Source organism: Poromitra crassiceps (genome assembly GCF_964638095.1).
Source record: "Poromitra crassiceps genome assembly, chromosome: 1".
Classification (NCBI taxonomy): domain Eukaryota; kingdom Metazoa; phylum Chordata; class Actinopteri; order Beryciformes; family Melamphaidae; genus Poromitra; species Poromitra crassiceps.
The window spans coordinates 3,665,222-3,677,766 of record NC_139623.1 but is presented as its reverse complement, the minus strand read 5'-3'; the positions used below and the strand labels follow the sequence as shown (position 1 = coordinate 3,677,766).

General features: G+C 40.8%; 1 protein-coding gene across 1 annotated transcript; it reads left to right on the top strand.

The window, feature by feature from the left end:
* Nucleotides 1-876: 876 nt before the first annotated feature.
* LOC310779774 (4-hydroxyphenylpyruvate dioxygenase) lies at nt 877-8,045 on the top strand (the record flags this gene model as incomplete). Its single annotated transcript, XM_083640269.1, has 13 exons — nt 877-897; nt 1,349-1,411; nt 2,106-2,210; nt 2,357-2,399; nt 2,523-2,605; nt 3,251-3,340; nt 3,438-3,544; nt 5,236-5,313; nt 6,143-6,305; nt 6,608-6,679; nt 6,846-6,968; nt 7,085-7,201; nt 7,932-8,045. The coding sequence occupies exons 3-13, from the start codon at nt 2,130-2,132 to the stop codon at nt 8,043-8,045; spliced, it is 1,071 nt and encodes a 356-aa protein (XP_083496395.1). The 5' UTR covers nt 877-897; nt 1,349-1,411; nt 2,106-2,129.
* Nucleotides 8,046-12,545: the final 4,500 nt, after the last annotated feature.

The window sequence follows — 12,545 nt, the reverse complement described above, 5'->3', positions numbered from 1 at the left end:
CTCAAGTGTGATATTGCTTTTATACAACAGTTCTATTAAACAAAGCTGATTAAAAAAATTACAAAAAGCTGAGAAAATATATGATTTCTCTATTTATTCCTCCGCCAACAAAAATAGTCCCTCTTTCTGCTTTGCCGAAAATGTAGCCTAACCAGCCTAATTAACTGCAGGCTGTCTACTTTACTACTGTCTACTCTACAGCTGTGAAGCATTTTGTTGATTAGGGCAGCTGTGAAGCGGAGTGATCTACACACAGTGAAGCGCCAGTGCGTTATCATGAAATATCAGCACTGGTAGGATCCCTCTTGTCCAATCAAATTGCCCGGCCGGAACTAACTGTTGTATAAATTGCCAACAATGTTCTTCACTTGAGTTAAGTAAGGGATAGTGAATTTCAGATACTCGAGTGAGCACAGTATGCCTTAATTATTGTTTCCCCATTGTGGATAGCTGCCTCTGAGGATGGACAAATGTTCCGAAACAGAGTAGGATCGATGCTCAGGAGAGATGACAATGCCAGTGTTGTTGAATCCTTGGGTTCCGAGTGCAGCAGGGAGGTCGGAGGTGGACAGGTGGGTGTACATCCCAAAGACCAATCATAGTTGGTCCTCGGGCCAGTACTTATCTGTACACACACAGGCCCGACACTGATTTGGATCTTTGTGCTGGTGAACTGCAGCCTGTCTACAATCACAGCATGGTGAGAGACTTCAACATTATGACATTATGCCAATTGAGTCAGATTGTAACTGATGAGATGATTGTTTCTCCAATGAACCAATTTAGTCATTTAAGAGAGCCAGAGTCAGCCTGAAGTAACATTGTGAACACGGATGAAGTTATACTGATGTGTATTTTCTTCCTTTGTAGACTAGCTACACAGATAAAGGGGAGAAGGTAAGATACAAACTGCTAGATGACATTTTGTATGATGTAGCTTGATACTATGAATCTAATATTATACTGGTACTTTTGATGAAGAAGAATAGTTCATTAAACACGACTGGCTAAATGTTGTATATTAATCAAAGAAACCCTTCAGAAATCCCGAGCTCTTTGGGATATTTATAATGTGATTTCATTTGCATTATTCCAAATCTAAAATTCCTGTGGCATTTAAAACAAAAAACAAAACAAAAACATTATTCATCATTCAATATAAAACGCAGGATAGTGGATAGTCCTTATCCACTGTTATCAATGTAACCAAGAGTTGAAAAAACCTATAATATTCTTTCAAATGTACCATAATATGTTTTCATTTTGAGCTTTCAATCATTTAGCAAGAGTAGCTGTCACTTTTTACAAATGGCTTTTGGAATGTAATTATTCTTCTCCCCCCTTATAGCATGACAGGGGAAAGTTTGTCCGGTTTCATCATTTGACTTTCTGGGTTGGCAATGCCAAACAGGTCGGTATCCATACTCTGCACTGTCTGTCCTCAAGCTGTAGACGACAAATGTATATTTCTAAAAAGTTTATATTCTTCACCTGTTTAAAATGAACTCTAATCGAAGAATCGCACACGTTTCGTTTTAGTACAAGAGTATATTGTTTGTCTTTTTATATATAGAGAGAGACCTTACAATGGTTCACTTAATAACTGTAAGTTCCAGTTCCAGATACATACTGTATAAAATAGACACCAGTTGTTTAATCTTTGTAGAAGCTCAGGCCAGCCTTATTCTATTAGGTAAATGTTGACATTACCTTCCCAGTAACAGATACAGTTCAAAGTTATAATTGTAACATGATAGGTTATTTGGAAAGCTATAATCACTAAATAAGCGCTATCTGAATCCAAATGCTGATACATTCAGTTTACAGAATAGGAAATATCTGAGTTATCTGATTTTCTTTGTATCTATGCAGGCAATGGGCAGGTCTTTAGAGAGTAAATAACATTCCTACTTCAAATACTTACTCAATAGTTTATTCAACCGATTGATACTGATTCAGCACACAGGTCAGGCGACACAGATTGAGCAATCTCACCCAGTCAATATCTCTCCAGGCAAGAGATTAACTCGCATAACTATATATCGGCTTCGTCAAAGTTGATCAAACATTCCCTTCACAATGAAGACAATCTCATCGTTTTCTAGGCAGCCACATACTACTGTGATAAGATGGGCTTCGAGGCTTTTGCCTATAAGGGTTTGGAGACTGGCAGCCGAGAGGTGGTGTCCCATGTCATCAGACAGGAGAAGGTATGTCCCATGTCATCAGACAGGAGAAGGTATGCAGGTTAACATCCAGTGTTGATCTGGAAATAAACACTCACAAATACTTGAATGTATATCCAGAATTAAAATGGTCTTATCAACAATCACAAACCCTCCCTGTCACCTTGCAGATAGTGTTTGCATTTGTATCTTCCCTGAACCCCGGAAATGAAGGTAATAATAATAATAATATTTTCTTTATAGAAAAGGATTTTGAATACTTGAAGTTACGTGAAAGATGAAATGCTGCCTTAGTGATATAATCTGTCATTTCAACATGCTTTTGTCTTTCCTCAGATATAGGAGAGCACTTGATGAAGCATGGGGATGGAGTGAAAGACATTGCTTTCCAAGTGGAAGACTGTGACTTCTTGATCAAGGTAAAAGGAGGAGGAGGACCTTTGACTGTGATTCACTGATGGATATGTACACATATGTGCTATCTCACTACATGTTATTCATATGAGGAATAATGGTCATCATACCATGATTTTGAACTTGCTCTGGTGTGTGTGTGTGTGTGTGTGTGTGTGTGTGTGTGTGTGTGTGTGTGTGTGTGTGTGTGTGTGTGTGTGTGTGTGTGTGTGTGTGTGTGTGTGTGTGTGTGTGTGTGTGTGTGTGTGTGTGTGTACGTGTGTACATGCGCGCACGGGTGTGCATGTGTGTGGGTGCATGTTTGAGTGTGTGCTTGTGAAACAGGTGTAAACATGCTGTTCTTGTGACAGGTTCTCCTAAGGTCAGGCTTGAGGTTTAGTGGTTCATTTGACCTTTACCCTCAGTCAAGGTCAGACTACAGATATGGCTGAACTCTGTTCTCGTTTACTACAGAGATATTACGATTGACTTAGCAGAGAGATCAAAATAATAAATAATCATCTCAGAAGTGAAAGCCGCCACAGGAAGATATTCTATTTTCAGCCACTGGAGGGCTGCCAGGAGCCAGAAAAGGCACCGTGAGAGCAGTCTACTATGTGTGTGACTGTAGCCTAATTCCTAACTGATTCCCAACACTAATCTGTTGGCAGACAGCTAAGGAGAGAGGGGCTGTAGTCGTCAAAGAACCTTGGGTGGAGCAGGACAGCTACGGGAAAGTCAAGTATGCTGTGGTCCAAACGGTAGGTCAAGAGTGGCAGGCACACATTTTAAATATCTATGTAAATACCCAAACTAGATTTCAAATGAATTACTATTGTGTCAATGATTTGCCCCCAGTACGGAGATACAACACACACACTCATCGAGTACCTTGGACCCTACAAAGGCCTGTTTCTACCAGGCTACAAAGAGCCTCTGTTCAAGGATCCCCTGCTACCCACACTGTGAGTGTCTGTAACGTAACGTAACGTAACGTATATCACATTATAAAACGGCTCTCTCAAATCAAGCAATCTGATTGGCTCACAGCTGTGGTATAATGAGCATAACAGTACCACAGTCAGTCAATATACCACAGCTAGAGCAATTCCTTTATTCCCCTGTGGCCCTGAGCCAGAGGGGATTAAAGGAGTTGCTCATCAACAGCTCGTCTCATTTGAGCTCTTCTAATTTTTTAAACACTGATTTAAGACATTTAAATCATGATCATAATAATCATAATTTTCATATTGCCATACTTGGTAACCATTTCATAAAAGCAATAGATTACTTCAGACCATGATGCTCATTGTACCACACCTAAGGGTGTTTTCGCCCTCCGTCTACGGCGTCGGGTGAAACACGACCCTTAGGTGTGGTATAATGAGCATATACCACGGCCTGTCATGATCTATTGCTTAAACATAACATGGGCAGCATGGTGGCCCAGTGGTTAGCACTGTTGCCTCACAACAAGAAGGTTGTAGGTTTGAATCTCCACCTTGGTCCTATATGATAGTAACCTGTGTGTGTGTGTGTGTGTGTGTGTGTGTGTGTGTGTGTGTGTGTGTGTGTGTGTGTGTGTGTGGATATATGCTGTATGATGATGCTATATGAGAGATGCTTTTGATAAGGGGCTATAAACATAACTGAATATAGTACAACAAAGCATTTCATATCATAACAATATATATTACCGAATGAGATAGCATAACACAACACAAAATATGATAATGTAATATAACATAGTGTCAGTATCCATCCACTTGATTTTTTTGCACATTTACCTATGCTTCAAAATGAGTTCAGAATACGTTTATTTGGAATTATTTGTGTAAAATCTGGGCATAGTAGAGTGAAACTTGAAAGAGAGAATACTGTATAGTACCAGGCAGTCTAAGGCAGTCTCACCCTGTATGGCATTTGAACTTGAAGATTAAAAGATAAAATTAAAATAAACCATTAATCTATATAAAAGTGAGGTTTCATACCAAATTTCAATCAGAAGGTCGCCATATTTGCATAACCTGATTAGCCCGTGATGTCAGTCAAGTGTAAGTATGACATCAGTTATGACATCAGTTCATCCTAGTACATATAGCGAGGGTTCTACGTCACCTCCCTCTCTGGCGGATCATAGCAGGGGGGGGGGGGGATTCTCTATCCTAGCCTATTCAGATGCCCTCCTCTCACCTCAAGAGGAGCGCCACCTGGTGAGGGAGTCATACGCCAAAGTAGTTGCCATGCTTGCCATTTGCTAAATAAAGCCGCTTGTTAAATCTTACCGACTGGCCTCTCATGATTGAAATACAGATAGGTGCACTATCACAATGCAATGCAATGCAATTTATTTTCTCAAATTTGACTATAGAAGTCAAACATAAAATTGTACTTTGTGATATTTTACAGCAAAAAGTATAATAAATGTATTTTGAACAAATTTTGTAGCAGAAGAAAATGTGCAAAATGTCAAGGAGGATGAGATCCTCCTTGACATTTTTTATCCATTTTTTTTATCCATTTTTTTTATCCATTTTCTTTATCCATTTTTTATCCATTATGTTATTATATATGTTATAGGCTCCCTAAAAGTTATGCTCAACTGTTTTTGGACAACTAGTCGTGCAATGTGTTTTTGTCTTCTTTCTGTTTATAGTCCGCCAGGAGGTTTGAGCTTCATCGATCACATTGTGGGAAACCAGCCAGATGACCAAATGGTGCCAGTGTCAGACTGGTAACACGTACACACATGACTGGCACAGCACACACATGACTGGCACAGCACACACATGACTGGCACAGCACACACATGACTGGCACAGCACACACATGACTGGCACAGCACACACATGACTGGCACAGCACACACATGACTGGCACAGCACACACATGACTGGCACAGCACACACATGACTGGCACAGCACACACATGACTGGCACAGCAACACACATGACTGGCACAGCACACACATGACTGGCACAGCACACACATGACTGGCACAGCACACACATGGAGCAAAGGGACAAGTACACTCCTCAAACGGTCACTCCACTATTGCAGGGTGAAACCCAATATGGTGCAGTAGACATTCAAAAGCTGGTACAGCTGGTACAGCATAACTGATGCACCCAAATGTCGTTTTTGTAATGCATTTAAAAAACAATTGATTTTTGTGGAGCAGCATTGCTCTCTGATCCACAGAATATTTACAAATTAGACCATGGGCACCCATTTGATACTATTTTGTCCCAGCGTTGCCCATCTAATAAGATTTTGTAGATGTTTTAGTACAGAAAGTGTAAGAAACCCATGACCAAAATAGTCCTACATTCGGTCATTGTGTTACTTTACTTATGGATGGAATTATAGTGAAAATAAAGTATTACCCTTTTTTTGCTGGAGACCACCTGGAAACCCCTTAAGGACCCCTGGGGGTCCCCAGACCACAATTTGAGAACCACTGCTTTAGCCTACTTCAGAATGCCCTGAATAAGGCACCGCTTTTGTTCAGCCATAGCTTATCACTCACTTTTCCTTTTCTGTTTGTGTTCACAAATTCCAGGTATCAGAAGTGTTTGATGTTCCATCGGTTCTGGTCAATAGACGACAAGCAGATCCACACGCAGTACAGTTCACTGAGGTCCATAGTGGTGACAAACTATGAGGAGACCATCAAGATGCCCATCAATGAGCCTGCGCCAGGGAAAAAGAAGTCACAAATCCAGGTACAGCCTTCTACTGTAGGCTAGTTGTACCACCAGAGTCCCACACCTCACCCTCATGTTCTTTAGGACTTTATTGCAGCACTTCTAAAAGTGAGTGCAGGGATAGCAAGGGATCTTTAATTCAAAATTATATCTACAACAACTAAGGTCATCTATATGGAGGTGATTGGGACAAAACTGTACACATTGTATTGTACATTTCTGTCAACTATCTAATAAATTGATTAATATAATGAATTGTTGACTAATGGTTTCAGCAGCAGTCTCAGTGTATTTGATGCCATGCATCTCCCTCTTCACAGGAATATGTGGACTACAATGGGGGGCCAGGTGTTCAGCACATCGCTCTCAACACGTCAAACATCATTCAAGCTGTGAGCCACCCCTCTCATTATCAACAAGTTCATCAACAGACTTCACTTTAAACTGGAATTCCTGTCATCTTTGTATAGCCTCCTAAAATCTGCAGGTAAAGGCAGGTTCCAGATCAATAAAGGCAAGTTCCAGATCCGTCTTTTTTCTGCTTTTGTCTTAAAACAGATAGTGAACCTGCGCGCCCGAGGGATGGAGTTCCTCGCAGCGCCTGACACGTACTACGTCAGCCTGCGGGAGAAACTCAAAACCGCCAAGATCAAGGTGAAGGAGGACCTCGACCGTTTACAGGTAAGGAGACTTCTTATTTCATCACAGCTGAGGTTCATGCACATATTTACATCCTTTTTGCTGGTGTAGCAACATGTCAAAGTCCTGTGTGATTTCTGGATTTCTTCTGTGTGAAGGAGTTGAAAATCTTAGTGGATTTCGATGACAAGGGCTACCTCCTCCAAATCTTCACCAAACCTGTGCAGGACAGACCAACCCTTTTCTTGGAGGTCATTCAGAGGAACAACCACTTTGTAAGTACTAGAAACTAGGTTAACTATTGGCAATTCCTTAATATACTGTAGGTACAATAGAATGGTACAATATGAGAAATATATTTGAGCCTTCTTTATTGCCATTGCCTCAATGAGATTGACAGGCCCGTGGTCCCCATTTCTTTCCAGTAACCAGCCAAGACAGAGCAGCCTCAACACCTGTTAACGCCTCCCACCCAGTGTGAACGGTACAACAGTAGCCCACTTGTAAAAGCTCAGTAAATCTATCACAGATACAGATTAAAAGGCCCCCTGCTTTACAGCGAGGGGGATCTGTGGATTGGGTTGCACCCTGTGGCACTAAATGTATAACACCTAGCCCCCTCTCTGCTTGTCAGAACAGGCTCCCCTTGTCATTCTTTGGCATTTCACCGAGTCTAGTGATGTGGATACAGCATATGAAAGTGAGAAACACCATGTGAACCACACCAAAGGACCCTCTAACAGCAACCACTAACGCTTGATCTTTTGATTATTTATGAAAATATTTACATGATTAATTTGGGAGCTCCTTGCGACCCTGTCAGAGTGGAGGTGTTTGAACCTAACCCTGTGAGAATATTTATCTGCCGTTTGTGATCCAACATCAAAGTGGCAAATGCCCGGAACGGTGTCTGTGAGAAGCTCCCCAGAGCCATAACAAAATGATATAGAAGAAGGCAGATCTTTGGGGTAATTAGCCATCTGCGTCTGTCTGTTCTCTCTCCAGGGCTTTGGGGCGGGAAACTTCAAGTCTCTATTTGAGGCCATTGAGAAGGACCAGGATGCCAGGGGCAACCTCACTGTGCTGACACCCGAAGGACAGCCCAAAGCCTTCTACTGACCCCCCAGACTGGCAGCGAACCACATCGAGACACTGTTTCATCGACATCACCCAGTACACCTACACTATATCAAACACATATTGTTGCATATCCTTACGTATAGGCCTAACAATGAAATAACAAGCAGCGAACATGATCAGATACTTTAAGCCAGTGATTCTCAACCTTTTTCATATCAAGGACCCCTAATGTAGTCCACATTATGTCCACTGACCCCCATTTGATGAGATGTCGTCTCTCAAACTCAAATATGAGAATATTTATATTGTTAGATATGATTTCATCCAGAATTCCATGACTGTCTGTATTGTAAACACTGTAGAGATAACAATGATCAAAACAGTCATTCTTCTACATTCTCTAATTGTGTTAACTTCTTGTAAATGATATAAATGTGGAGTTCAACAATTAGTCATTTTGCTGGGGACCCTCTGAAACTCCCTCAAGGACCCCTAGTGGTCCCCACGTTGAGAACCGCTGCACAAGCTATCAACAGATTGCATATGGTACAGCAGTATAGCTCAATAAATAAAGGCACATTCATACAGTTCGGCATGTGTGTTCAGGAATTGTGGGGCACAAAATGTGAACATGGTTTCTTGCTCATTTTAAATGCATGAAAGAGTAATCCATCGTTATTCCTGAAACATAAAATGAGACTTAAAGGAATTCAAAATGTATATTCAGCCATGATCTACTCACCCCCATGTCAGTGAGGCAAATATAGGCGGTAATGAGGTAAACACAGGAGGTAATGAGGTAAATATAGGAGGCAATGAGGTAAATGTAGGAGGTAATGAGGTAAATATAGGAGGTAATGAGGTAAATATTGAACCTTTGGACCTAGTGCAATCGTTTGCCTATGAAATTCTTGCATTATGCTGCATGAGCTCAGCTGTATGGAGAAACCTGATACCACTGTGTTGTTAGCAAGCCCTAACCTCCGGTTCTGAAAAATGAAGCCAACACAGAAGTATCAAAAACTGCACCTCCTCGAATGGCCACTTGAGGCTGGCTCCAAAAGTGGGTCACTCCCCATAGACACCCATGTTAAAACGCACAACTTTACAGCAGAAATAAACATGTTTACAGCCTGGTTAAAAAAATGGCTTTGATCTCTATAGCCAATTTCACCCTTCATAACAACTGTATGGGAGGTAAATTTGTATATAGCTCACCCCTACAGTCTATAGCTGCAAAAAGAGGTCAGATTGTATATAAGTCAATGGGAAAATATCTGACTTCTCACTTGATTTATTACCTTCAATAGTTTGGGAGAAGGCTCAAATGGAACTAGAGGAGGCTAACTGTGTTGTTGCCTTCAATGAAGTTTGGATTGACATGGTAGGCCTAGATCATGACTGAATTTTCATTGTGGGTTGAACTATGTAACAGGGCCGACTCAAACAAATCAGTAGATGGTGCTGTAGCTCTCATGCAGTTTTCATACTCGGCATGCAGAAAAATGTATTCGCCACACAGGTTTTATTTCAAAATAATTTATTTGCATATAATTGGAATGAAGCCAGGTTGATACATCTGTGATGGCACTGGTTAGTTTCATATAGATACATTCTATACAGAAACCATAGTTTCAAACCTGGACAAAATGGATAAATATATTAGTAAATAAATATATTAGTGACATGTCACCATATTGAAATGTTCTATTATATATAAAATACAACACTATTTCATTTCGGTTTTTGTCTTTCTCTTTTTGTACACAAAGTATCCAAAATATACTGACATATCCCTTAAAGTTCTGGAGGGACTGTACTCTATTAGAAAAAGGCAGTTTCAGCTCATTATTCTTGCAAAACAAAACAAAAACACAAAGAGAAAGACCTTAAACAGGATACATTTGCATCAAATATTCTGTGGCTTTATTTATGTAAATGCTATGTTCATGTGCTGATGGTTGTGGGCTTGTTTTAATTCAATGCTTTGATTTTTTTTGTTAAAATCTTTTGAAGCCAAAGTGCTGCTTGTAATTCAGTCATTTTCAGCTCAGTCTAGGAGACTGTCCTGGGTACAATAAATAACAGACGAGGAAACCCTGATATTTTAGCTGGAGGACTGCTTTGAGCTTGAGACACATTCAAAATGAGGTATTAGCATGAGGGATTACAGTTGAGAATTTCTGTCTGATTGTCATAAATTCTGACTTCCAGCTCAACCCTAACATGTTCTCTCTTGTGAGCTAAAATACACTTAATTAGTTTGGGATTCAAGGAAAAGGGGTGGAACAGGACTATAAGGCACAGCAAGTTCTATGTTATAAGTTCATTGTATTCAAGATGCCTCTTTGGTTAGATAAGTAAGAGCTTAATGTGTTGGGAAGTTCCTGATTTTGGAGCATGGCAGTACTTCTAAACGAACAAGGCACATGTGATATGGATAGCATCTGCTGATCCAGCAAGTATTACTAGAATTGCTTCTCCTAACATTTCTCCTGCAGGCGTTACTAAGTGCTCCCGTACGGCTCCATTGCAAAACCCAGGAGCTCTTTGTCTGCTGTTGAGCATCCTTTCAGGTCATGTGTCCTGGTCGCTGCACTAGTGCCTCCTCTGCTTGGTATGGTCACATGTTTGTGGGGGAGGGGAACTGGGGGAATAGCTTGATCCTCCCACACTGGTGAAACTCCTCGCTATTAGGTGAAAAGAAGCATCTGCCAACTGCACATGTATCGGAGGAAGCATGTGATATTGCCAGGCTCCCCCCAGATTGGCAGAGGGGGTGGAGCAACGATCAGAACAGTAGGAGGGATTGGCGAAGTACAATGGGGGGGTAGGAGAAAATATGAAAAAACTTGATTAAAAAAAGTATGCTATTCCGCTGATCTCAGATTGCTCCGTCTAGATTTTGTGAGCATGAACAAGTCTTTCGCAAAGCCAGAAATATGAGCGCCAAGACGCTTATCTTGGATGGCATGAAGAGACACTTTTGGAAATGGTTTCACTGACCAACCATGATCAAATGGGAGGCCAACATTTATCTACACTGTATCCAGAGTGAGTTTCCTGGGATGAAGCCACATTTCCTGTTTAAGAACTGCGCTAAGAAATGCCGGAGTGGCTAATTGGGAGCAGAGGGAATTATAGGCCACAAAGATTTGAGCCTTGATTCTGCAGTTCCAAGCTTTGCAAGATAATTGTACTGCATGGTCAAACTCATTTATCAAAATGCAAAGTTTTTTAAAATAACAGATTTCTGGTTTAAGGTGGATCTTCCTTTAAGTGCAGAAAGCACAAAATCGGGGATAGACAATGCACATTTATCACAACAAGTACATTTCACCAATATGGGTATTGTTAGCCTAACCTATGAATTATTTCCATTTTTCCAGTGTTTGATTGTTCCTGAGACATTTCTCAGGATCTGCCCATTAGAGTCAGAGATCACAGGGAAAGTGCTAAGCGAGCACATCAAGCTTTCATTAAGCAGGTGCTAAGACAGGGGTGTCAAACTCATTTGAGTTCATGGGCCACATGCGCCTCAATTTAGTTTAAAGTGGGCCAGACAAAGAAAATTAATAATGGCGTTTCTTTTAGTGTAAAGAATTACAGGTACATTTTAGGAACACATTTTCACATAGGGTTATCTCAGCTACCATCAAACAAATGATCAAATCTACTGTCTGTAACTGTGCATTACAATTGACGGCAACTGTGCAATTCTCTATAGTCAATGGTAATGATTTGAAAATAGTTTACCATTTAGTGATGAATACAGAAAACATTAACTTGCTCCTGAAACCTGGTACTTCTCAGTGCCATTTTTACACTTTGCAAAATCATCCTGTGTGCCAGATTGGACCCTTTGGCGGGCTGGTTTTGGCCTCGGGCCGTAGGTTTGACACCCCTGTGCTAATGCAACACGTTTATTTGATGCTTGGTACTGTAAAGTTTAACTAGCATGGCTTTACTCCGATTATATTATTATATAGTCGCTATGTCTTTTCTATGGCTGCAATGTTGAAGAACATCTTTGTAGAGCTTTAGATGCTGGAAGACTATGGGACCACATGATCCAGTATAGTTACCGGTATATGGGGCTGAGTGGGTGTTAGAGGGGGAGTAGCAGAGAATATGGTCAAGGTCCTTCTGGAGCTGCGGCTCACACACTCTGCACTGGGTCGGGGGGCTAAAACAGCACTGAGGTCAAACATAAGAAGTAACCATTGGCAAGAGAAATAACAAGAGCAAGAAAATAGCTTGTAATGACGATGACATAATTCAGTCAAACCGGTTCATTTTTGAAGATGAAAACAAAATTACAGACTAAAAAAACAAAAACACAAATGTGTTGAAAACAGCTGCCATTATTGAAATAATGAATACAAGGCCCATGCTAGGCTCAGCAACCTCTCTGAATGCTCGTTGATTGAGGGGCTGAGGGAACAACCATTCTCTCCATTTGAAGTCTCTGACTGTCAAGAGGAAAACTTCTTGTTGAGTTTATGGGAGCTACATGTTATGACAAAATATACTATATAC